The sequence below is a fragment of the Aquarana catesbeiana genome, linkage group LG01 (assembly GCF_042186555.1).
Source record: "Aquarana catesbeiana isolate 2022-GZ linkage group LG01, ASM4218655v1, whole genome shotgun sequence".
In the NCBI taxonomy this organism is placed as follows: Eukaryota; Metazoa; Chordata; class Amphibia; order Anura; family Ranidae; genus Aquarana; species Aquarana catesbeiana.
Window position 1 is genome coordinate 572539851 of NC_133324.1, and position 24195 is coordinate 572564045.

At 44.7% G+C, this 24195-nt stretch overlaps 1 protein-coding gene across 1 annotated transcript in view; it reads left to right on the plus strand.

The window, feature by feature from the left end:
• The window catches only part of DNAH6 (dynein axonemal heavy chain 6), a 416108-nt gene that overhangs the window by 192924 nt on the left and 198989 nt on the right, over positions 1-24195 (plus strand). The window contains exons 37-39 of the mRNA XM_073597481.1: positions 2208-2351; positions 5825-6046; positions 22710-22857. Of these exons, the coding sequence (XP_073453582.1) occupies positions 2208-2351; positions 5825-6046; positions 22710-22857 (514 nt within the window). The remainder of the gene's footprint in view (positions 1-2207; positions 2352-5824; positions 6047-22709; positions 22858-24195) is intronic.

Here is a 24195-nt window from a genome sequence, read left to right on the forward strand (position 1 = left end):
CCCTTTTCCTAGCTTCCCTTATGTGGAATGCTCAAAACACCTTCACTGAACAGAGTCCGTGTCCTTGATTCTCACAGTTCCTGTTAAACCAACTGTCATATGATCTATACTTCTCGAGTATAGCCACGTCTTTTTTTTTTTGAGGCTGCAGGATTTTAACCTCCAAAACATTTTGAGAAAATATCCATCCTAACAACTCCTGTACTTCCCTTAAAGATCAGAAGACCAGAAACTCTGTTATTTGGAGGTAGACTTACCCAACATTGGCGTGGGTTAGGGTAAGTGCGCAGTACTGGAAGATATATTCTTTTTCCTTTCTATCAAATTAATATTTGATCAGACAGGTTGAAATGTGGCTACCACACCCCTGAAACAACTTTGGTTGTGATTTGAAAGACTGCTCATTCTTTTTGGCCTGATGTACTTGTACACCAATTTGCATTACAATATACCCTCACCCTGGCTACCCATTTTTATAGGTGTTGTTCATCACTTCACACTTTGGTTGAAGGGATTTAGGATACTACTCTCCTTTTTTCCAGCTTAAGGGGTTTCTTACATCTCTCCATTTAGGCAGTCATATCCATGCATACATATTTATCAGGTAACATCCTCATAAATGGATCTCCCTCTCCCCGAAGTCAAGGGTTTAAGGGTATTCTACTTAAGCATCCAGCTGTTAACTGGTTAGACTTTTGCTCTGGGCATACCTTGTTTGTTCAACCTTCCTTTCCCTGAAGTCACTGGTTAGATGTTCTAGGTTTTGGCCTTATTAAACATTCTGTTTTGTTGACCACCTTAGCTACTGGTCTAAGTTTGTTTTTCCTGTTCAGGTAGTTTGTTGTTTCCCCTGTTTTCTTAATATTGGATGATTGGTTGTCTTGCATATTATTAGTTGAGGTTCATCATTCTTTCACCTAACAGGTTTCCCCTAGTTTTGCCTACCTGTCCAGATCTTGAACACCAGGTTGACCCTCAGTGTCCTTCCCTTGGTCATGGCAATTTCCATATTTATTTTAGCACTTCTCCTTCTAGTCTTAGTTCAGGTGTTGATTTCTTCAGATACTCTTAGAATAAGATTTGCACATCTCCCACAGATCTCTCAGTGACTATTCCCCATCCCTCAGCTAGGTTGCTCACTTTGTGTAAATGTAAGAAATTGTAAATAATTGATAAAAAAAGTAAAATTTCAGATAATTGTACGTAAGAGCAATAAAATATATGCAATTTATGATACTGAAGAATAATGGAAACAAATAGGAAAGTAAATAAATGGATATAAGAAAAGTAAAGTTAAATTATAAAATAAAGTCAATGTGACTTTTGGTTTATGGTTTATTAACCAATGTTAGAAAAAAAAACTAGTTACAAAAAAGAGGACCATCAATAATAAAAGCTATAGTAAATAGTATATAGTAATAGTAACTATAGTAATAGTAAAAGCTGCATGGCAAGTAACAGAATGCACATTTGTCCATTTGAGTGAGCATTCTCTCTAAGAAATATAGGATCAATTGTGTGTTTACACTGGAGCTCTAAAAGCACTTTATAGCGCTTGGTAAACCCTGATGAAGCCACAAAAGCAGTGAAACATGTAGGACGAAATGTTTTATTTAGGAGAGGATGCTAAGAAATGTTATAAGAAAGAAAATAAAAAAATTAAAAACAAAAATAAGTGAAATTTGGAGCCTAAGCGGAGAAATTTGAGATACATTGAGACAGAGAACAAGAAAATGAGAATAGGACATGTTGAAGGCAAAGAAAGAGGACACGACCATTAAGAGATATCTTGAAGGGAACGATATAAGAAGATTGGACTGCAAAAGTAAGAATCTTAGAGAAGATTTTTAGACAAAAATTATAATAGTATGTGCATGGGAGAGTAACAGATAGAAGATGCTCCATAAAGGAGAAAATGGGTGAAAAGATTCTAATATGGCATCTCTATATAGTGGCATTTAAATAAGAAAATGTACACAATAATAACACAAAAGCTAATGTTGGAAACAGGATTTTATTTGATAAAAATAAAGTTAGATTTTTTAAAACTCTGGTGGGGATAGATGTGCAAAAATTGTAATTTATGTCAAGCCTATTGTGCTTTATTTAAAATAATTGGACCCCCACTTACAGAGTTATGATGGTATATTAAAATAAAAACCTAATTTTGTAAACAGATTCTATTAACAAATGATTACTGTTTTTAGGACCAAACAAGACTTAACAGCATTGTTTGTCAAACATTTGTCTTCTGCTATGTCTGGTCCGTGGGAGGAAACCTAACAGAAAATTACTGGGATGCTTTTGATACATTTATCAGACAGCAGTTTGAAGACAACCCTGAAGCTAAGGTAAGCACTGGAACATTTGTTTCTGTGATAATAAAAATAGGTTACCTATTCTTCTAAATCAGCATCTTTACCTATATTTTCCTTTCCTTCCCAGATAAACACGTGCTTTCTTGTACATTTTAAATTTTAGAGGGTAAAGCACTAGCTCATGCAATAACAAATATGGCCACTTGGTGTCACTGTCCATTTATTTTTTTTTTAGTGCTGCATTTCTCAAACTTAGAGCTCAAATAAGTTAGAAATCTCTAAATATATTTATTAAAAAACAAAACAAAAATAAAAAAACACAAAACAAAAGAACACAAAGCTGTTTGAATAAAACAATACATACTAATGAGTATGCATAGAACATTTGGTAAATACCTACAGTATGTTAAATAGATGTTTATATAAAATCTATATTTAACCACCTGACAACTGGGCACTTAAACCCCCTTCGTGACCAGACCAATTTTCAGCTTTCAGCGCTCTCACACTTTGAATGACAATTACTCAGTCATGCAATACTGTACCCAAATGAATTTTTTGTCCTTTTTTTCATACAAATAGAGCTTTCTTTTGGTGGTATTTGATCACCTCTGGGTTTTTTATTTTTTGCGCTATAAATGAAAAAAGACCGCAAATTTTGAAAAAAAACGCATTTTTCTTAGTTTCTGTGATAAAATTTTTCAAATTAGTAATTTTTCTTCATAAATTTTGGCCACAATTTATACTGCTACATATCTTTGGTAAAAATAACCCAAATTAGTAGATATTATTTGGTCTTTCTGAAAGTTAGAGAGTCTACAAGTTATGGTGCAAATCATAAAAATTGATCACATCTGATGCACTGACGGCCTATCTCATTTCTTGTGACCCGAACAAGTCAGGAAAGTACAAATACCCCCCAAATGACCCCTTTTTTGAAAGTAGACATTCCAAGGTATTTAGTAAGATGCATGGTGAGGTTTTTGATGTTGTCATTTTTTCCCACAATTCTTTGCAAAATGAAGATTCCCCCCCCCCCCCACACAAAATTGTCATTGTAATAGGTTATTTCTCTCACATGGCATGTATATACCACAAATGACACCCCAAAATACATTCTGCTACTCCTCCTGAGTATTACGATACCACATGTGTGGGACTTTTTCACTAACTGGCCACATGCAGAGGCCCAACATGCAGGGAGCACCATCAGGTGTTCTAGGAGCATAAATTACACATCTAATTTGTTGACTACCTATTACACTTTTGAAGGCCCTGGAGCACCAGGACAATGACACGTGACACTGACGTGGCACTGATGACAAATGGCACTGATACGTGGCACTGATGTGGCACTGATGACAGATGGCACTGATACGTGGCACTGACGTGGCACTGATGACAGATGGCACTAATACATGGCACTGATGACAGATGGCACTAATACGTGGCACTGACAGATGGCACTAATACGTGGCACTGACAGATGGCACTAATATGTGGCACTGATGACACATGGCACTAATATGTGGCACTGACGACATGTGGCGCTAATGACAAATGGCACTGATATGTGGCACTGATGACATGTGGCACTGATGAAAGATGGCACTAATACATGGCACTGATGACAGATGGCACTAATACGTGGCACTGATGACAGATGGCACTAATACGTGGCACTGATGACAGATGGCACTAATACGTGGCACTGATGACACTGATGACAGGTGGCACTGATACGTGGCACTGATGACACTGATGACAGGTGGCACTAATACGTGGCACTGATGACACGTGACACTGATGACAGATGGCACGTGACACTGACAGGTGGCACTGATGACAGATGGCACTGATGACAGATGGCACTATGTGGCACTGATGAGATGGCACTATGTGGCACTGATGACAGATGGCACTATGTGGCACTGATGACAGATGGCACTTATACGTGGCAGTGGGGACAGATGGCAGGGGCAGATGGCAGGGGCAGATGGCAGGGGCAGATGACAGGGCAGATGGCAGGGGCAGATGGCAGGGGCAGATGGCAGGGGCAGATGACAGGGCAGATGACAGGGCAGATAGCAGGGCAGATGGCAGGGACACCTTTTTTTTTTTTTTTTTTTTTTTTACACTCACCGCCGCAGCGGTTCGCTCTCCCTCCTCACACGCTGTCTCTGTGTGAGGAGGGAGAGCCGGCGATGAGAGAGGATCTCATATGTTTACATATGAGATCCTCTCTCATTGGCACCGCCGATCGCACCGTAAACGGCCGCTGTCATTGGCCGTTTACGGTGATCTGTGACTGGCTGTGTCCGAGGGACACGGCCAGCACAAAACTTCCGCGATGCGCGCTCGCGGGAGCGCGCAATGCGGAAGTAAACAGGAGGACGTCCAGGGACGCCCTCCCGGCAATTGGAGTCCGCGCTGTAGCCGTCTTTCGGCTATAGCGCGGACGCCTAGTGGTTAAAATATATTGCTTGTTTACCTGCATGTTATAAAAAATTTACTCCCAGTATTGTGACAGGTGAACAGCAAAATTTGATTTTTTTATGCTGATGTCAAGGGACTGTGAAATGTAAAACAAGTACTGTTACCTAGATTCATAATTTAAGGTTGCATGTATGTGTATCTATATATTTATCTATCTATAGATATATATAGATATATCTATAGATATATAGATATACAGTATATATCTATCTATCTAGATAGATAGATAGATAGATAGATAGATAGATAGATAGATCGATCGATCGATCGATCGATCGATCGATCTATCTATCTATCTATCTATCTATCTATCTATCTATCTATCTATCTATCTATCTATCTATCTATCTATATATAGAGAGAGAGAGAGATATATCTCTATAGATATAGAGATATATCTATATCTCTATATATATATATAGATATATATCTATATATGTAGATATATATGATTTTTTTCTCTATGTGGGCTTAATACTACAAGGCTAGAATCTAGTTTGTATTTACCGATTTAAATCATGATTAAAAAAGTTTCTGTAATAGATTAGGTAATCAATAACCTCTCTACATTTGACAAACTGTATCCGACCACATTCACACCTTCGTATTCTGGGGACGCGCGCAGGAATGGAAATGTACAAAATATGTGCTCAAATCCACATCATGCTTGCAGTGCCATTATTTCTTAATGGCACCCCAAACACGTAAAAAACACGCATCACAAAATGCGCCTGGGTCACTGACAAAAAAAAGGTACATGAGCTACTTTTGTGAGTTTGACAAGTGTAGAGAGGCCTAGTTAAGTGCATGGGCTGCATTATGCTGTCGCACGATAAACGTGCCAAAAAATGTGGTGCAAAACACAGCACAGTTACGTCTCAAAGAGGCAAAAGCAACCAAAGAAAATTGTGGAAGCTCCCAACTTATTTGTGGACAAATGAAGGTTATTTAATTAATTTCAGTAAATATAATATTTTTCTACCTGTGTTGTCCATATTAATGTTTTTCAGCTTCCTACCTCTGGTGACCTATGGAGTGTCTACATGGATTATGACACCAAGCGTCTAGATCCATGGGAGAGAATTATCCCCTCATTCAAGTATAACAGTGATGTGCCATTTTTTGAGATGCTTGTTCCTACTACTGATACTGTCCGGTATGGTTACTTAATGGAAAAGCTGCTGGCTGTACGACACTCTGTACTTTTCACTGGTACCACTGGTGTGGGAAAGGTAGGTTACAATGGAAAACTGTTGGGAAAATCTGCAGTTCCTTGATGATGGATGTACTAAGGGAGCATAATAATAATTCAGTAATCCGTGACTAATATTTAAATGATGAAAAGCATACATGTCTACATCCCTCCAGTCTGAAACTAATGGTCATTTATACAGTATGCAACTTCTTTGGTCAATATGCTTGAGAGACTGGAGGGGGGTGGGAAATGTCAAGATCTACTTATAAATTCAGTTGTCTATGTCAGAATCCACTGAGCATTTTGACATAGGGTTTCATTGATGGTAACCTCTGGTTACCCATTTTTTATCACTCAGTTTTAAAGTGTTACTAAACCCACAACAGTAAAATCAGTATATATATGAAGCATAGCATGCTTGTTATACTCACTGTGGAACCTAAGGGTTTATTCCTCCCCATCATGTAAAAAGGATGTTTGATTCTGTCTTCTCTGATCGTCCCCTTCTTTTATTGTCCCCAATCCATGTGCTGATAGTACAGAGCCTTGGAGGCATTCTGCACATGCTCAGTTTGGTGTGCATTGCTAGAGTGCTAGAGCTTTTTTTTTTTTGGGAGGGTGCATGCAGGGCCGGATTAACATAGGGGCTGATGGAGCTGCAGCTCCAGGCCCCTGCCTTAAAATCGGCCCTCCCAGTCAGCAGTATAAGCCTGATTTCTCCTTTCTATAAACTTCTATGGGACAGGAGAAGCTGTGTGTAAATGGAGGGGTGTCTGGCTGCATCTGTGTTGGCTCACTGTGTTTATTACAGTGTCAAAGTGCACAGTCCCCCCCCCCCCTACACAAATGGCTCTGCCTTCCCCCTCCCCTCTCCCCTTTCTCTCTGTGTGCAGTGAAGGAGCCGTGTGGGCTGGGAAATTATGAACAGAGCAGCCGGCAGATAGAAGGTGAACACATATCTGAGTGATAAGCTTCCCATCCAAGTGTGAGCTCAGTGACTGGACTCTTATCTCTCTTCTCTCCCCCTCTTTTACCTTTATCTTCAGCAATGGCTCTTATAACTGCAGTCAATATGTAGACTCGGCTCCTTGTGCTTTTAGGTGGGTTCACACTGCTTTGCTTGGTGTATCCACAGTTTTCCTGCGTTTTACCCACAGTCCTATTGATTTCTATTAGGTTGCATGTTTTTTCTGAAAGCGCACCAAAATCAATAGGACTGCAAGCTAAAACTGCAGATACACAAGCAGTGCGCCCAAACTGCAGCAAACCAGTGTGAGCCCAAAGGCTTGTACACACAATCCTCTATAGAACTTGGTCTGATCAATACTCCTGGCATTCATTTTACACACAACCATACCATCCCAGATCAGGAGGGGTGGGGGCTTCAGGGATTTGTTTGACTATGCAGGCCCTGTCCCTTCTACCCATCCTGGAAGAGTCCTGGAGGAAGTGGCAGGCTGCTGGTGGCAAGTGGCACACTATATCTGGTGAAAGGCTGCTGGTGGCAAGTGGCACACTGTATCTGGTGGCAAGTGGCACACTGTATCTGGTGGCAGGCTGCTGGTGGCAAGTGGCACACTGTATCTGGTGGCAGGCTGCTGGTGGCAAGTGGCACACTGTATCTGGTGGCAAGTGGCACACTATCTGGTGGAAGGCTGCTGGTGGTAAGTGACACACTGTATCTGGTGGTAGGCTGTGGTTGGCAAGTGGCACACTGTATCTGGTGACAGGCTGCTGGTGGCAAGTGGCACACTGTATCTGGTGGCAGGCTGCTGGTGGCAAGTGGCACACTGTATCTGGTGGTAGGCTGTGGTTGGCAAGTGGCACACTGTATCTGGTGGCAGGCTGCTGGTGGCAAGTGGCACACTGTATCTGGTGGCAGGCTTCTAGTGGCAAGTGGCACACTGTATCTGGTGGCAGGCTGCTGGTGGCAAGTGGCACACTGTATCTGGTGGCAGGCTGCTGGTGGCAAGTGGCACACTGTATCTGGTGGTAGGCTGTGGTTGGCAAGTGGCACACTATCTGGTGGCAGGCTGCTGGTGGCAAGTAGCACACTGTATCTGGTGGCAAGTGGCACACTGTATCTGGTGGCATGCTGCTGGTGGCAAGTGGCACACTGTATCTGGTGGCAAGCTGCTGGTGGCAAGTGGCACACTATCTGGTGGAAGGCTGCTGGTGGTAAGTGACACACTGTATCTGGTGGTAGGCTGTGGTTGGCAAGTGGCACACTGTATCTGGTGGCAGGCTGCTGGTGGCAAGTGGCACACTGTATCTGGTGGCAGGCTGCTGGTGGCAAGTGGCACACTGTATCTGGTGGCAAGTGGCACACTGTATCTGGTGAAAGGCTGCTGGTGGCAAGTGGCACACTGTATCTGGTGGCAGGCTGCTGGTGGCAAGTGGCACACTGTATCTGGTGGCAAGTGGCACACTGTATCTGGTGGCAGGCTGCTGGTGGCAAGTGGCACACTGTATCTGGTGGCAAGCTGCTGGTGGCAAGTGGCACACTATCTGGTGGAAGGCTGCTGGTGGTAAGTGACACACTGTATCTGGTGGTAGGCTGTGGTTGGCAAGTGGCACACTGTATCTGGTGACAGGCTGCTGGTGGCAAGTGGCACACTGTATCTGGTGGCAGGCTGCTGGTGGCAAGTGGCACACTGTATCTGGTGGCAGGCTGTGGTTGGCAAGTGGCACACTGTATCTGGTGGCAGGCTGCTGGTGGCAAGTGGCACACTGTATCTGGTGGCAGGCTTCTAGTGGCAAGTGGCACACTGTATCTGGTGGCAGGCTGCTGGTGGCAAGTGGCACACTGTATCCGGTGGCAGGCTGCTGGTGGCAAGTGGCACACTGTATCTGGTGGTAGGCTGTGGTTGGCAAGTGGCACACTATCTGGTGGCAGGCTGCTGGTGGCAAGTAGCACACTGTATCTGGTGGCAAGTGGCACACTGTATCTGGTGGCAGGCTGCTGGTGGCAAGTGGCACACTGTATCTGGTGGCAAGCTGCTGGTGGCAAGTGGCACACTATCTGGTGGAAGGCTGCTGGTGGTAAGTGACACACTGTATCTGGTGGTAGGCTGTGGTTGGCAAGTGGCACACTGTATCTGGTGGCAGGCTGCTGGTGGCAAGTGGCACACTGTATCTGGTGGCAGGCTGCTGGTGGCAAGTGGCACACTGTATCTGGTGGCAAGTGGCACACTGTATCTGGTGAAAGGCTGCTGGTGGCAAGTGGCACACTGTATCTGGTGGCAGGCTGCTGGTGGCAAGTGGCACACTGTATCTGGTGGCAAGTGGCACACTGTATCTGGTGGCAGGCTGCTGGTGGCAAGTGGCACACTGTATCTGGTGGCAAGCTGCTGGTGGCAAGTGGCACACTATCTGGTGGAAGGCTGCTGGTGGCAAGTGGCACACTGTATCTGGTGGCAGGCTGCTGGTGGCAAGTGGCACACTGTATCTGGTGGTAGGCTGTGGTTGGCAAGTGGCACACTGTATCTGGTGGCAGGCTGCTGGTGGCAAGTGGCACACTGTATCTGGTGGCAGGCTTCTAGTGGCAAGTGGCACACTGTATCTGGTGGCAGGCTGCTGGTGGCAAGTGGCACACTGTATCTGGTGGCAGGCTGCTGGTGGCAAGTGGCACACTGTATCTGGTGGTAGGCTGTGGTTGGCAAGTGGCACACTATTTGGTGGCAGGCTGCTGGTGGCAAGTAGCACACTGTATCTGGTGGCAAGTGGCACACTGTATCTGGTGGCAGGCTGCTGGTGGCAAGTGGCACACTGTATCTGGTGGCAAGCTGCTGGTGGCAAGTGGCACACTATCTGGTGGAAGGCTGCTGGTGGTAAGTGACACACTGTATCTGGTGGTAGGCTGTGGTTGGCAAGTGGCACACTGTATCTGGTGGCAGGCTGCTGGTGGCAAGTGGCACACTGTATCTGGTGGCAGGCTGCCGGTGGCAAGTGGCACACTGTATCTGGTGGTAGGCTGTGGTTGGCAAGTGGCACAATGTATCTGGTGGTAGGCTGCTGGTGGCAAGTTGCACACTGTATCTGATGGCAGGCTGCTGGTGGCAAGTGGCACACTATCTGGTGGAAGGCTGCTGGTGGTAAGTGACACACTGTATCTGGTGGTAGGCTGTGGGTGGCAAGTGGCACACTGTATCTGATGGAAGGCTGCTGGTGGCAAGTGGCACACTGTATCTGGTGGCAGGCTGCTGGTGGCAAGTGGCACACTGTATCTGGTGGCAGGCTGCTGGTGGCAAGTGGCACACTGTATCTGGTGGCAAGTGGCACACTGTATCTGGTGAAAGGCTGCTGGTGGCAAGTGGCACACTGTATCTGGTGGCAGGCTGCTGGTGGCAAGTGGCACACTGTATCTGGTGGCAAGTGGCACACTGTATCTGGTGGCAGGCTGCTGGTGGCAAGTGGCACACTGTATCTGGTGGCAAGCTGCTGGTGGCAAGTGGCACACTATCTGGTGGAAGGCTGCTGGTGGCAAGTGGCACACTGTATCTGGTGGCAGGCTGCTGGTGGCAAGTGGCACACTGTATCTGGTGGTAGGCTGTGGTTGGCAAGTGGCACACTGTATCTGGTGGCAGGCTGCTGGTGGCAAGTGGCACACTGTATCTGGTGGCAGGCTTCTAGTGGCAAGTGGCACACTGTATCTGGTGGCAGGCTGCTGGTGGCAAGTGGCACACTGTATCTGGTGGCAGGCTGCTGGTGGCAAGTGGCACACTGTATCTGGTGGTAGGCTGTGGTTGGCAAGTGGCACACTATTTGGTGGCAGGCTGCTGGTGGCAAGTAGCACACTGTATCTGGTGGCAAGTGGCACACTGTATCTGGTGGCAGGCTGCTGGTGGCAAGTGGCACACTGTATCTGGTGGCAAGCTGCTGGTGGCAAGTGGCACACTATCTGGTGGAAGGCTGCTGGTGGTAAGTGACACACTGTATCTGGTGGTAGGCTGTGGTTGGCAAATGGCACACTGTATCTGGTGGCAGGCTGCTGGTGGCAAGTGGCACACTGTATCTGGTGGCAGGCTGCCGGTGGCAAGTGGCACACTGTATCTGGTGGTAGGCTGTGGTTGGCAAGTGGCACAATGTATCTGGTGGTAGGCTGCTGGTGGCAAGTGGCACACTGTATCTGATGGCAGGCTGCTGGTGGCAAGTGGCACACTATCTGGTGGAAGGCTGCTGGTGGTAAGTGACACACTGTATCTGGTGGTAGGCTGTGGGTGGCAAGTGGCACACTGTATCTGATGGAAGGCTGCTGGTGGCAAGTGGCACACTGTATCTGGTGGCAGGGAGCTGGTGGCAAGTGGCACACTGTATCTGGTGGCAAGTGGCACAATGTATCTGGTGGCAGGCTGCTGGTGGCAAGTGGTACACTGTATCTGGTGGCAAGTGGCACAATGTATCTGGTGACAGGCTGCTGGTGGCAAGTGACACACTATATCTGGTGGCAGGCTGCTGGTGGCAAGTGGCACACTGTATCTGGTGGCAATTGGCACAATGTATCTGGTGGCAAGTGGCACAATGTATCTGGTGACAGGCTGCTGGTGGCAAGTGACACACTGTATCTGGTGGCAGGCTGCTGGTGGCAAGTGGCACACTGTATCTGGTGGCAAGTGGCACAATGTATCTGGTGGCAAGTGGCACACTGTATCTAGTGGCAGGCTGCTGGTGGCAAGTGGCACACTGTATCTGGTGACAGGCTGTCGGTAGCAAGTGGTACACTGTATCTGGTGACAGGCTGTGGTTGGCAAGTGGCGCACTGTATCTGGTGAAAGGCTGCTGTTGGCAAGTGGCACACTGTATCTGGTGGCTGGCTGCTAGTGGCAAGTGGCACACTGTATCTGGTAGCAGGCTGCTGGTGGCAATTGGCACATTGTATCTGGTGGCAGGCTGTGGGTAGCAAGTGGCACACTGTATCTGGTTGCAAGTGGCACATTGTATCTGGTGGCAAGTGGCACACTGTATCTGGTGGCAGGCTGCTGGTGGCAAGTGACATGCTGCATCTAGCGGCAGGCAACTGTGGAAAGTGATACGCTACATCTGGTGGCAGGCTATGGGTGGCAAGTGACAAGCTGCATCTGGTGGCAAGTGACAAGCTCAGGTCCCACTAATTCTGCACGATGGTGAGTTGAACTATTTCACTATATATTACAATGTAGTAACTGAAATAATGGAATTTGATCATCCTGACACCATATCAAGCATGGTGTCAGGATGATTGATTTTAAGTACTAACACCAGCCATTTGCCTGACAAATCACCTCCACTGCCGATTTCCCTGCCAACCCCGAGACTACATCCTCCACCCTCATCTTTTTTTTGGGAAAAGGGGGTTGTCCCTAAATGACAGTTTGGAAATGTGGTCTCCCTATGTTGCTGCTGGTGAGAGACCGCATAGCAGGTGGTATTGGTGGTGTTGCTGCTGCTCAGAGGCTGCACGGCTGGTATTACTGGTGAAAGTATATTTAATTTGTTTTAGCGAAAAATTGTTTGCATTTTCATTTTGTTTCCATAAAAAGGCCCACCGAAATTCTCAGCACCAGGCCCATGATGCTCTTAATCTGGCCCTGGGTGCATGTGATCAGCACATGGCCAGACAGAGTCAGGAGATATGCAGCCTCATAGGACAGTAAGAGTAGAATGAAAACTCCTCCTACAAGCTTTAACCAGTGCTCAGCTGGACACTGATAGAGGTCTGAACTATTTTCATATTACTGGGTTTAGTAACACTTTAAGTTTGTTAAAGCGCTTGTTTTCAGCTTTCATTATCCTTTGTTGCATATCAGGGTGGCTGATCTCCTGCAGTTGCTCTTTGTCTACATGCATGCACTGCAGCTATTGCAACATTTTATTGCCCAAGGCGAGTTTACTGATGGTAATGACAGCAGATCATACTTGCATAATGTGTGTTTAAATGACCACTTATGGGCTCCATCAAAAGGTCTTGTTACAGGGTGACAATGCAGGAGGGAAACTAGAAGACAGGGAAAGTGTTGTCACCCCGTAACCGGAAGTGTCTGAACAAAGACCTTTATGGCACGCATTATTTTAATGAAAACTTCAGGTTAAAAAATATAAAAAAATGACATTTGAAATTAGATTAACATGTGTCCTGTTTAAAATGGCACATACGTTTTGTCTCTAGTACAATGCATGGCAAACTTATCTACAAAAGCCTTTTTCTATCAATTTTGCACATTTTCTTTTTATGCTACAATGAAATGAATAACAAAAAAAATGAAAATAAAAAATTAGATAGTAATGGTAAAAAAAAGAGAAAAAAGAAAAGAAACAAAAATCAGAGAAAGCAAAGGGGGGTAGTTAATTAGGGGTAATTATGGTTAACTAAAGGTTAAAAAGAAATAAATAGAAATGCAATTTATTGGTATTTTTTTTATATTTGTTTTTACTTGTCAGGTTTCTCTAATTTATATCATATGCAGACCAAAGGGCCTATATATATAATTGAAATAGAAAATACAATGAAACAATATGTTGGTATATTGTATTTATTTAATGACTCTTGCAGACTATCCCATTTTTTACAGCAGTGACACCTTGACAGCTGCTCCTGTTGTGTTATAAAAAGCAATTCCCAGCTGTCATTTTGACAGCTGATAATTGTCAATAATAGCGGTTGGGGTAGCAGGGGGGAAAGAGGTTGGACATAAGGGATGTTTATGTCACTTACCTGGTAAAAGAGTCTGATATGATGTAGGCTTGCACTGGTGACAGCAGAAGGGCAAACCACAGGCAGGCGCCTGTGGATATCAGACAGATGCTTGCAGCTGGCAATCCAGCATTAACTGGATCAGAGACAGAATCAGACGACCAAGGTCACACACAGGCAGATGGATCATTGCAGATGGGTCAGGTACAGATGCGGAGGCAGGAGCGAAGGCAGGGTACAGGCCATGTCAGTCACAGATCAGCGGAACAGCGGAAATAGGCACAGGAGCTTAGGAGTAGTAAAGACAAGTTAGGTCAGCTGGAGTTAGGCTGAGTAACAGGTTTCAGGTATGCACGAGAACGTTGTAGACAAGACAGCACTGGATCACAGTACAGGTTCAGTTTCAATACCCCGCTTGGCGCCAATGCGGGTGGCAGATGCGCGTGTGTGCGCACGTGCATGCATGAGCACGTGAACCTTTCCTAGGTGCCCGTAAAGGACCATAAATTAGCCTGTGACTATACACAGGAAGCCATCTAGAAGAAACATTTTGTCTGCTGTTTTAGTTTGCTCTGTGCAGTGTGATAAACAATGTACATTTTTGTTTTTAATATTAAACCACTAGAGACTTTCAAAGTGCCATATTCCATTATCAAATAGAAAAAATGGAGCATAACAGTGTATAAACCATTATTTTTACAATGTCCATTAAAAAAATAAACAATACAGTTAAACAATACACATAAAATACCAGGAGTCTCCCCAAAAAGTCTAGGTGACTATGTGAATAGTGATTATGCTCACATCATGTTCTGGCTGCACAAGGAACACCAGTCCCAGTGGTGCAAAATTAATGTGGAAAATAGTGTGCAGATAAACCCCTTTGAATAGAATGTGCCCCTGTGTCTCCATTGGTCCTGATAAAGCAATTCCATCAAGAAACGCGTTAACATCTGGATTTGGACAAGCCTATCCAAACACCACTTATTGACTATTTGTACAATACATGTAAAGTACCGTATTTATCGGTGTATAACACGCACTTTTTTCCCCTTAAGATCAGGGGAAAATCGTGGGTGCGTGTTATACGCCGATCCCCGCCGATCTCCGCTGATTGTGAGCGGAGTGGAGCGAGCGCCAGCGATATACACATAGCTGAGTGTACTCGGCTGTTATCGGCTCTACTCACAGTCAGGGGCGGGACTGCGAGAGGAGCCGCAAATTGGCCGATTACACTCGGCTATGTGTTTGTCGGTGCCGCTCGTTCCTCTCCTCTCGCAATCAGTGGAGATGGGCAGGACTACGAGAGGAGCCGAAAATCTAGCCGAGTACACTCAGCTTTGTGTATCTCATTGGCGCTCGCTTCTCTCCGCTCACAGTCAGCGGAGATCGGCGCCAATTTTAAATAATAAGCGGCTGGGCAATGCTGCAAAGAGACTGGCAAGGCTGCAGAGCTACTGGGCAAGGCTGCAAAGGCACTGGGCAAGGCTGCAGAGACACTGGGCAAGGCTGCAGAGATACTGGGCAAGGCTGCAGAGGCACTGGGCAAGGCTGCAGAGGCACTGGGCAAGGCTGCAGATGGACACTGGGCAAGGCTGCAATGATGGACAAGGCTGCAGATGGACACTGATAAGGCTGCATTGATGGGCATTTAAATATAAGTTTTTTCCTTAAACTTCCCTCCTAAAAGTTTTTTTCCTTAAAATTCCCTCCTAAACTTGGGGTGCGTGTTATACGCCGCCACGTGTTATACGCTGATAAATACGGTACTATAGGTGTTTTGCTTTCCAATCCAGTATTGGGTATTGATATGTGATTGTAGACTTTTTGGGGAGACTGTCTTTTTAGTCTTTTTTTAGAGAATTTTAGGTATGTGTCTCGTGATGTGCTAATAAAGTTTGTTAATTGTTGGTGGCAAAAGCTGATTTATACCCCGTTCTGCTCCGTTTTCTTCTAGTTTTTAATAATATATTGTTTTCACTTTTTTTATCCTTTGCAGCATCTCAGTGCTTCTGAGCTTTGTGCTGAGGGTTTCTTGATAGTGTCAACAGTGGACCATGCCTGTGTAATGTGTTGTGAAATGGCAACTTGTAGTCTCCATCAGAAATCGTGGGTGACAATGCAGGAGCACAATTGAGAGACAAGGATAGAGTGTTGTCACTATACAATAGGAAGTGTCTGAAAAAGGACTTTCGTGACAGGCCATGGACTTTTTGTTATAATTTCACCAGGGATTCATTTAATGTAGGTTACAATTCTCAAGTTAAAGTGATTGTAAAGCCTTAAGGTGAAAAACCTTCTGTGCAGCAGCTCCCCCCCAGACCCCTCCTTTTCCTTACCTGAGCTCGAATCGATCCAGTGATGTGCATGAGCGCAGCAGCTTCAGCTGCTGTCGCTCTCCTCATTGGACAAATTGATAGCAGCGGGAGCCATTGGCTCTCGCAGCTGTCAATCAAAAACTGTGACATGGGAGCGGGTCCCGATGTCTGTGTCAATGTACGCAGCAGCGGGAATCAGAAGCGAGCCCGCCTGGGTGATCCCCAGGGAAAGCAGCTTTTAGTGGGGGCACCCGATGAAGACCAGGAGTGCAGGCGAGGGATCCCAGAAGAAGAGGATCAGGGGTGCTCTGTGCAAAACCATTGCAGAGAGCAGGTGAGTATGGGGGCGTGGCCAACTTCCGGGATGTGAGGACGTGAGAAGCCTGAGCTCCGTCCATACCGCTTCAATCCTTTCACCATCCTGCTAGCCCGGTCGCCATCCGACGCCATCCTCAGCCTACAAAGACCCCTGAGACTCCCCAGAGCAATCCACGATGGTGAAGTACGGCCCAGCCATGGAGGAAACCCCAGGATTTGACCCGCTGACGACGGCGCCCCAACAGCAGCAAAATGGCGCCGACCGGCCTCATGCACCGAAGCACAGCCATCCGTCCACCTCGCTGCTGGCCCAGCAACACCAAGGGAAGGGTGAGTCTCAGCGAGCCCCCTCCTGCAGCCCTGAAGACCCCCTACTGCTCTCCCCTATGGAAGACACTGACCCAGCATCCCACTCCGCTGCAGACGCGGCCTTAGGCCCTGCTGAGCCATCCCTCTCCCAAATAATGGAGGCTATACAGCACAGTCATGCCTCTCTGACCACTCAGATGGACTCCATTAAGACTGATCTGTCATTTCTTAAGCATGATGTGCAGAATTTGAGACACAGAGTGCAAAACGCAGAGCAGCGAATAGGAGATTTGGAGGATGACACCCGTCCCTTACAGGGATCAGTCAGGGAGCTACGCCAGGCCCAAGAGTACACCTCAGACAAAATCACAGATATGGAGGATCGTTTGAGACGTAACAATCTCCGTTTCCTAGGCTTTCCTGAGGGTTCGGAGGGTAAAGCACCAGAGCAGTTTATGGAGCAATGGCTGACATCCACCTTTGGCGCCAATATGTTCTCCAAAATGTTTGCCATTGAAAGAGCGCACAGAGTCCCACTTCGCCCTTTACCTCCTGGAGCACCTCCACGGGCTATGCTTATTAAGCTACTATATTTCAGAGATAGAGAGGCCATCATCAGGGCAGCCAGAGAAAAAGGGAACATACGCTTTAATGGTAATGGCATAACCATCTTCCCAGACTTTTCAGTAGCCACGCAAAAGCAACGAGCCACCTTCCTGGCGGTTAAAAGGCGCCTACATGATCTACAATTGCCCTATAGCATGCTGTACCCGGCGCGACTACGTATTATCCATCAAGGCAAGGCCCATTTTTTCACAGATCCGAAAGAAGCAGCTCACTGGGCAGACACACTGGGTCCATTCGACCAAAGAAATCAACAACGGAGATCCCCACCCCGATGAACATACACCGTACTTCATCACATAGAGTCAAGCAGAATTTTCCATTTGCTAACATTCTGACACTGACGCCATGTAAAGTCGACGGAGCAAGATAGGAGCAAAATAGGAGCTTATACCACAATCAGAACATTTTCCTTTATGCAATTAGTAGCTAACAGGAAGATGGAAGATCCTGCAGAAGCCTGCAAGGGAAATCACTGATGTTATCCTATTTGGCTGACTAGCTTCATTATTGCAACGCAAGCTAAATTAGAAAAGCACCTGTGCTACTTAGGAAGACATTGCCGTAAGACCGGGCTATCATTTGCTTATATAGTCCAAGGAGCGAGCATGGGTGGTGGCTTGTGTTCGTAACCACCCTTGTCCGTTCCACCAAAAGTTTGTTGACCACGAGACTGGTTTAGATAACCCCTACTTTACAGTTCTAGTTAAGGGATCAAAGCTCTCATGAGTTTGGGAATGGGAGCCGGGAGGGTTAGGGTGGGTTGGGGGGGTTGGGGAATGTTTCGAGTGTCGCCACTGTTCAGGCTACACAAATGTTATTTCATAGTATTGGTTCACAGGTCTGCAGGCCCTTCGGGCTACCAAGATGTTCAGGTATATACGTCAAAAAGCAAATTATTGTCATTATTACTATTCTCTCTACTTTTGCACACATGTTTTTCAGATTGCGCCAGCACCCACCGGGAGGTTCGGGCCCCCATGATTAGGTGGTGGACCCTGGGCTACTTGGATGGGTGGTCGCGCAAACTCATATCTTCTGTTCAAGAATGAATACTTTACGTCTGGTATCATGGAATGTGAGGGGGCTTAATTCTAAGGTAAAATGTTCCATAATGTTTGATTACTTATCAAGATATAAACCGCATGTGATCCTTCTCCAGGAGACCCATCTCCAGGGCTCCAGAGTGATGGCCCTTAAAAGAGCCAAAATAGCATACGCCCTACACTCTACTTACTCCTCCTACGCCCGTGGGACATCCATTCTCATTGCCAAATCGGCACCAATTTCCATTAAACGCATAAAATTAGATCCCAATGGCTGTTTTGTGATCCTGGTACTGGAACTAATGGGTAAACCATATACTGTGACAAATGTTTATATCCCACCGCCTTTCACAAGGAAATTCTTTGAGAAGGTGATGGGAACGATACTTGAGATTGCCGAGGGTCCTTTATTGATTGCGGGGGATTACAACACAGTCTTAGATAATTCTTTGGATAGATTTCGATGCGCTACATTACCCCCAACTCCTTTAGAATCCTTTCTGACCCAGTTTGATTTGGTGGAGGCCTGGAGGTGGAAGCATGCGAATATAAAAGAATACTCATGTCAGTCTGATACTCATAATACTCTATCAAGAATTGACTTGTGTCTGGTCTCATCTGATCTACTCAGTCTTATAGCCAAAATCAAATATTTACCCAGGGCCCTGTCTGACCATTCACCTTTGATGGTAGACCTGGCCCTGAATACATCCCCCTCTTATCGGGTGTGGAGGCTGAGCTCATTATGGTTGGCAGACCAAGCTGTATTGGATCGGAGTATGGCAGACATGAAGTCATACTGGGTAATCAACAAACGCAGTGCAGACGTCCCGGTGGTCTGGGATGCCTTCAAGGCTACTGCCCGTGGCTCTTTTGCAGCTGCCATCGGGGGGGCCCGCAGGGCGTCGCAGTCCAGATTAGTGGACGCAGAGGGAGAACTTAGAATGGCGGAAGCAGAATACTCTACACACCTCACTACTGACACACATGCTGTTTGGCGACATAAAGCTAGAGAACTAGACCTGGTACTCCTAGAACGTACACAAAAAAAGTTACTATACCAAAACCAACGTATATTTGAATTTGGGGATAAAAACAGCCGCTTATTAGCCTACCTGGCTAAGCCTGAATATCAACCTTGTAACATTCCCAGAATAAAAACCCAAACGGGTGGAATGGTTGAGCAGAGTGAAGATATTATGAAGGAGTTTGTTGCCTTCTACTCCGCTCTGTATGCCACCAGAGCCCACTACACAATAATAGAGTTGGATGACTATTTATCAGAGATTTCACTTCCAAGATTGACGAGGAGTCAGGCTGATGAGCTTGACGCTCCGTTAACGACGGAAGAAATAGAGGAAGCAATACAATCTTTTGCCAGACACAAGACCCCGGGCCTTGATGGATTCCCTATCGAGTGGTATATGCAATTCCGGGATCTCTTAGTCCCACACCTACTGCGGATGTATAACTATGCCCTTAGAACAGGCCAGTTACCACCATCCATGTCAGAAGCATTGATAGTTTTAATTCCCAAGCCTCATAAAGATCACCTCTTATGCAAAACATATCGACCAATTTCACTTATTAACACAGACGTTAAAATTATGGCTAAAGTACTTGCCAGGCGCTTGAACATAGTAATCACATCCATTATAGGGGCGGATCAAACGGGATTTATGCCTGGACGATCAACCTCTATAAACCTGCGTAGATTATATACTAACTTACAGACATCACATGACAGGACTGGTACTCGAGCAGTTTTATCGTTAGACGCTCACAAGGCCTTCGACTCAGTCGAGTGGCCATATCTGTTTGAGGTCCTGGCCAAATTTGGATTTGGCAATGTCTTCATAAAATGGGTACAGCTCCTCTATTCCAAACCCATAGCTAGATTAAGGGTTAATATGTCTATATCGGACGCTTTCCACATAAAGAGAGGAACGAGGCAAGGATGCCCGCTGTCACCATTACTATTTGCACTGGCAATAGAACCCTTGGCAGCATTGGTGAGATCCAGGGGGGAGATTAAGGGATTGACGACTGGGGGCCTAGAAGAAAAAGTCTCCTTATATGCAGATGATATGTTGATATATCTCGAGGACCCTCAGTCGTCTCTCCCAGTCTTGTTGGAGACTATTCAGCGTTTTGGTCACTTTTCGGGATTCCGGGTCAATTGGGATAAATCTCTTTTATTTCAGATTGACCGGGAGTCACAAATAAAATTGCCCCCGGCATGCCCACTGCAGATAGTAACCTCCTTTCGATATTTAGGGGTTCTGATCGAACACCCTATTTCCTCATATACTAAGATCAATCTGGACCCTCTCATCACTAGATTAAAATCCACCCTGAAAACATGGAATAATCTTCCTCTCACGTTACTAGGTAGAATTAATATCTTCAAGATGATTTACCTCCCGAGATTCCTTTATATCCTGAGTAATTCCTCAATTTACATTACTAAAGCCAAATTTAAAGAAATAGACTCAGTAATTATTAACTTTCTATGGAAAGGAGGGGTGGTAAAAATTGCAAAACACACTTTACAACTACCCATTTTGGAAGGGGGTCTGGCTCTGCCGTGCCTCCAAACGTACTATATTGCCTCGCAATTGATGCACGCTCATTGGTGGTTTTTTCCGGAGACCAACAATGCAGCTACAGCACTTGAGGCGGCCATTCTCACCTCATATGAATCTCTTCAAAACCTAATACATCGCCTGTCACTTAGAGGGAGGGAGGGCGTAAATATCTTATCTATGACCCTGCGGATTTTTAAAATTTCCAAATTACTCCCAACGGATTCTCCAGCTGTTTATTCTCCCAATGCCCCACTCTGGGGAAACCCTTCACTACCAGAATTTAATCAAAGGGCTGACGGGGGGTACTGGTCCAAAAAAGGAGTGAAATCAATATCACACTTATTCACGGGTAACACATTTAAATCCTTTATAGAATTCCAAAGGGATTTTGGGCTTCCAAGGACGGCCTACTTTCAATATCTGCAGATAAGACACACAGCAGCGGCACAATTCGGGCTAAGAAATATAGAGATGAAATCCTCTAGGCTTGAACTCTTACTGACTGACCCCTCTCATGATAAATTAATTTCATCTTATTATAAAACTCTGCTTCATTCCACCACTTTCAGATTGGAGAGGATTGAGCACACATGGCGGGCAGATATACCTGAGCTGACGGAGGAAATATGGAGGGAGATTCTTCCTTTGCAGGTCCCCTCGGTCATCTCCTCCAGAGATAGGGTGATCCAGTCAAAGCTATTGTATAGAGCGTACTTCACACCCAAACTACTATTTAAATTAAAAAAATTACCAGATCCTTTGTGCTTGAGATGCGGTGCAGTTGAGGCCACATTCCATCTAATGTGGGAGTGTGCTCCGAAAAGGAGATTCTGGTCAGAAGTTACAGCATTCCTCAGCTCTGTAGCCAATATACCAAACATTTGTAATCCTCTTAGGTGTCTATTAGGCTACATTGATGATGAAGGCTTGTCTAAAAACACACAGTCCTTTACATAAGGATTGTACTGTTCTATGCCAAAAAAACAATAACTATGCACTGGAAATCCCACTCTACTCCGACTATAAAGTTTTGGCTAACCCTCATCAATCACGCTATACCATTGTATAAGCTAACATATGAAGCTAGAGGATGTCCCAAAAAATTTCTCAAAATATGGAACTCGTGGGTAAGCTCGGAGAACACTATAACACCAGATTGACAAACTATAAGTGTTGTATAAAAATAATATACTGTAGCAGTTGTATACAGCCTCCCCTAACTGCAATAAAATATGATGTAAGACGATTCATACTGATGTATAATACAAACTTGTATACCTGTTCACTGGATTGTAATATGACTAAAACAATGTCTAATATGATTATATGTCCGTGAAACCAATACTAATTTTGCTTATAAAAATAATAAAAAAGTTAACCTTTAAAAAAAGAGAGCAGGTGAGTATAGACATGTTTGTTATTTTTATTCTTTAAAAAAAAAAGAAGCTTTATAATCACTTTAAATCTCATATAACAGTTTAGTAATTGGTTTTTATCTATTTTAATTTACAAAGTCTCCCAAATTTACAGTTCTCTCTGGATGGGGATATTTTATCATGTATTGTATAGTAGTGAAATAAAAACAAACACCCCTTTATTTTGTTAAATGTGTCATCCAGTTGTGGCAATTGCCTAGACTAACATACAATTCTTGACATTATAGCATCCCTTTAAAGTAGGATAAAAATCTACAAAATAACCATAAAACTTTTTTTTTTTATTCAATGTGATATAATACAACTTTCTGCAAAAGCAATGTACTAATTTTCTTTTTAATTGCATGCAACAGCCATTTATTTTTATGCATTTGTGTGCTTGTAACTTGCAGTCTGTAGTAGCCCGAGGATTACTGAACAGAATTCAAGAGGAAGCAGGATACGTTCCTGTGTACATAAACTTTTCTGCCCAGACTTCCTCTGTGCGGACACAGGAGATAATAGAGTCAAAGCTAGAGAAGAAGAGAAAAACTATCTTGGGTAAGGTTTTCATTTATGAGCTAACAGGTTTGTAACTCATTATGAATAGAGTTTCCAGGAACTGGCAGGTTTGATATCATAGCTCATGATGCTGATGAAATTGGGAACCTTTCCCCTGGACCATGGGCTGGGTATTAGAGTTCATACACAGTGCTACCAGCTGGTGAAATCTGGTACTCCTGAGCATATTATACAGAGCATGATGGGGATAGACTTTTACCTGCTGTCTAAATGTGCATAGCAGCAGGGTTAAAGGAAACCTGCTCTGAAGGAAATAAATAGGTTGCCATTGTTAATCTGTCCTTCTGAAAATATTGCTTGCTTGGTTGTCACACTGATCCAAAAGCTACATACTCTCCATGTCCCCTTTGAGTAGATTTTTCTCACTTCCAGTCCTGTCTGGGACCTGTCACCTGCATCCATTGGGGCTGCAGACATCAATAAATCCTGACAAAGGATCTACCCTTCCCCACTCTACAAAAATAGTAACAAAAAACTACTTTTTTTATTGCTGTTTGTGTTCTCCTTGAGAATGTTTCTTCTAACATCCTGTTCTGTGTTTAGTAACACCCTATACACACGACAGATTCCATAGTTCATAGTCCCTGGTCCATCTCGGAAGTAAGCAAGAGAGGATGGCTACAATACTGCATAGGAACAAAGAGAAATACCCCCTAAATGGGACTTTGAAAGACCACCAACTCTGATGTAAGGATAAATATCTTTAATAATGAAACGTAAATCTATACAAATGGGTAAAAGATGTAAAACGTCTACACACTACATACGTACATTAAACAAAAAACCAAAACATAGAAAAAATCATAATATACAAAATGACATCAATACCCTCCAATGGGTAGTGTACCCTGATACCCGACGCGTTTCCAGTTTTTTAATACCTTCATCAGGGGTAGAAAGTGAAGTATAGTCAGATACATTTTAGTTCTAAAAACACAAAGAGACATATCAGGAAAGACATCGATTTGAAACGTGGGCTGTACTTGTATGCTTTAACACAACAAAGTATGTATATAACAACAGAAAAAAATGTATCATAACATAAAAAGGAAAATACTTTTTATGTTAATACGTTTCATTATTAAAGATATTTATCCTTACATCAGAGTTGGTGGTCTTTCAAAGTCCCATTTAGGGGGTATTTCTCTTTGTTCCATTGCACCAGGGATGGGATCACCATACTCTTTATCTGACATGGTAGAGGTTTCCTTTTCTTCAATACTGCATACAGTGGGACCATGGAGAACAAACAGCCACCCTTTAACAGCAGCAAAAAAAAAAAGAATTTGGAGGAGACTGAGAGCAATAGAATTTGCT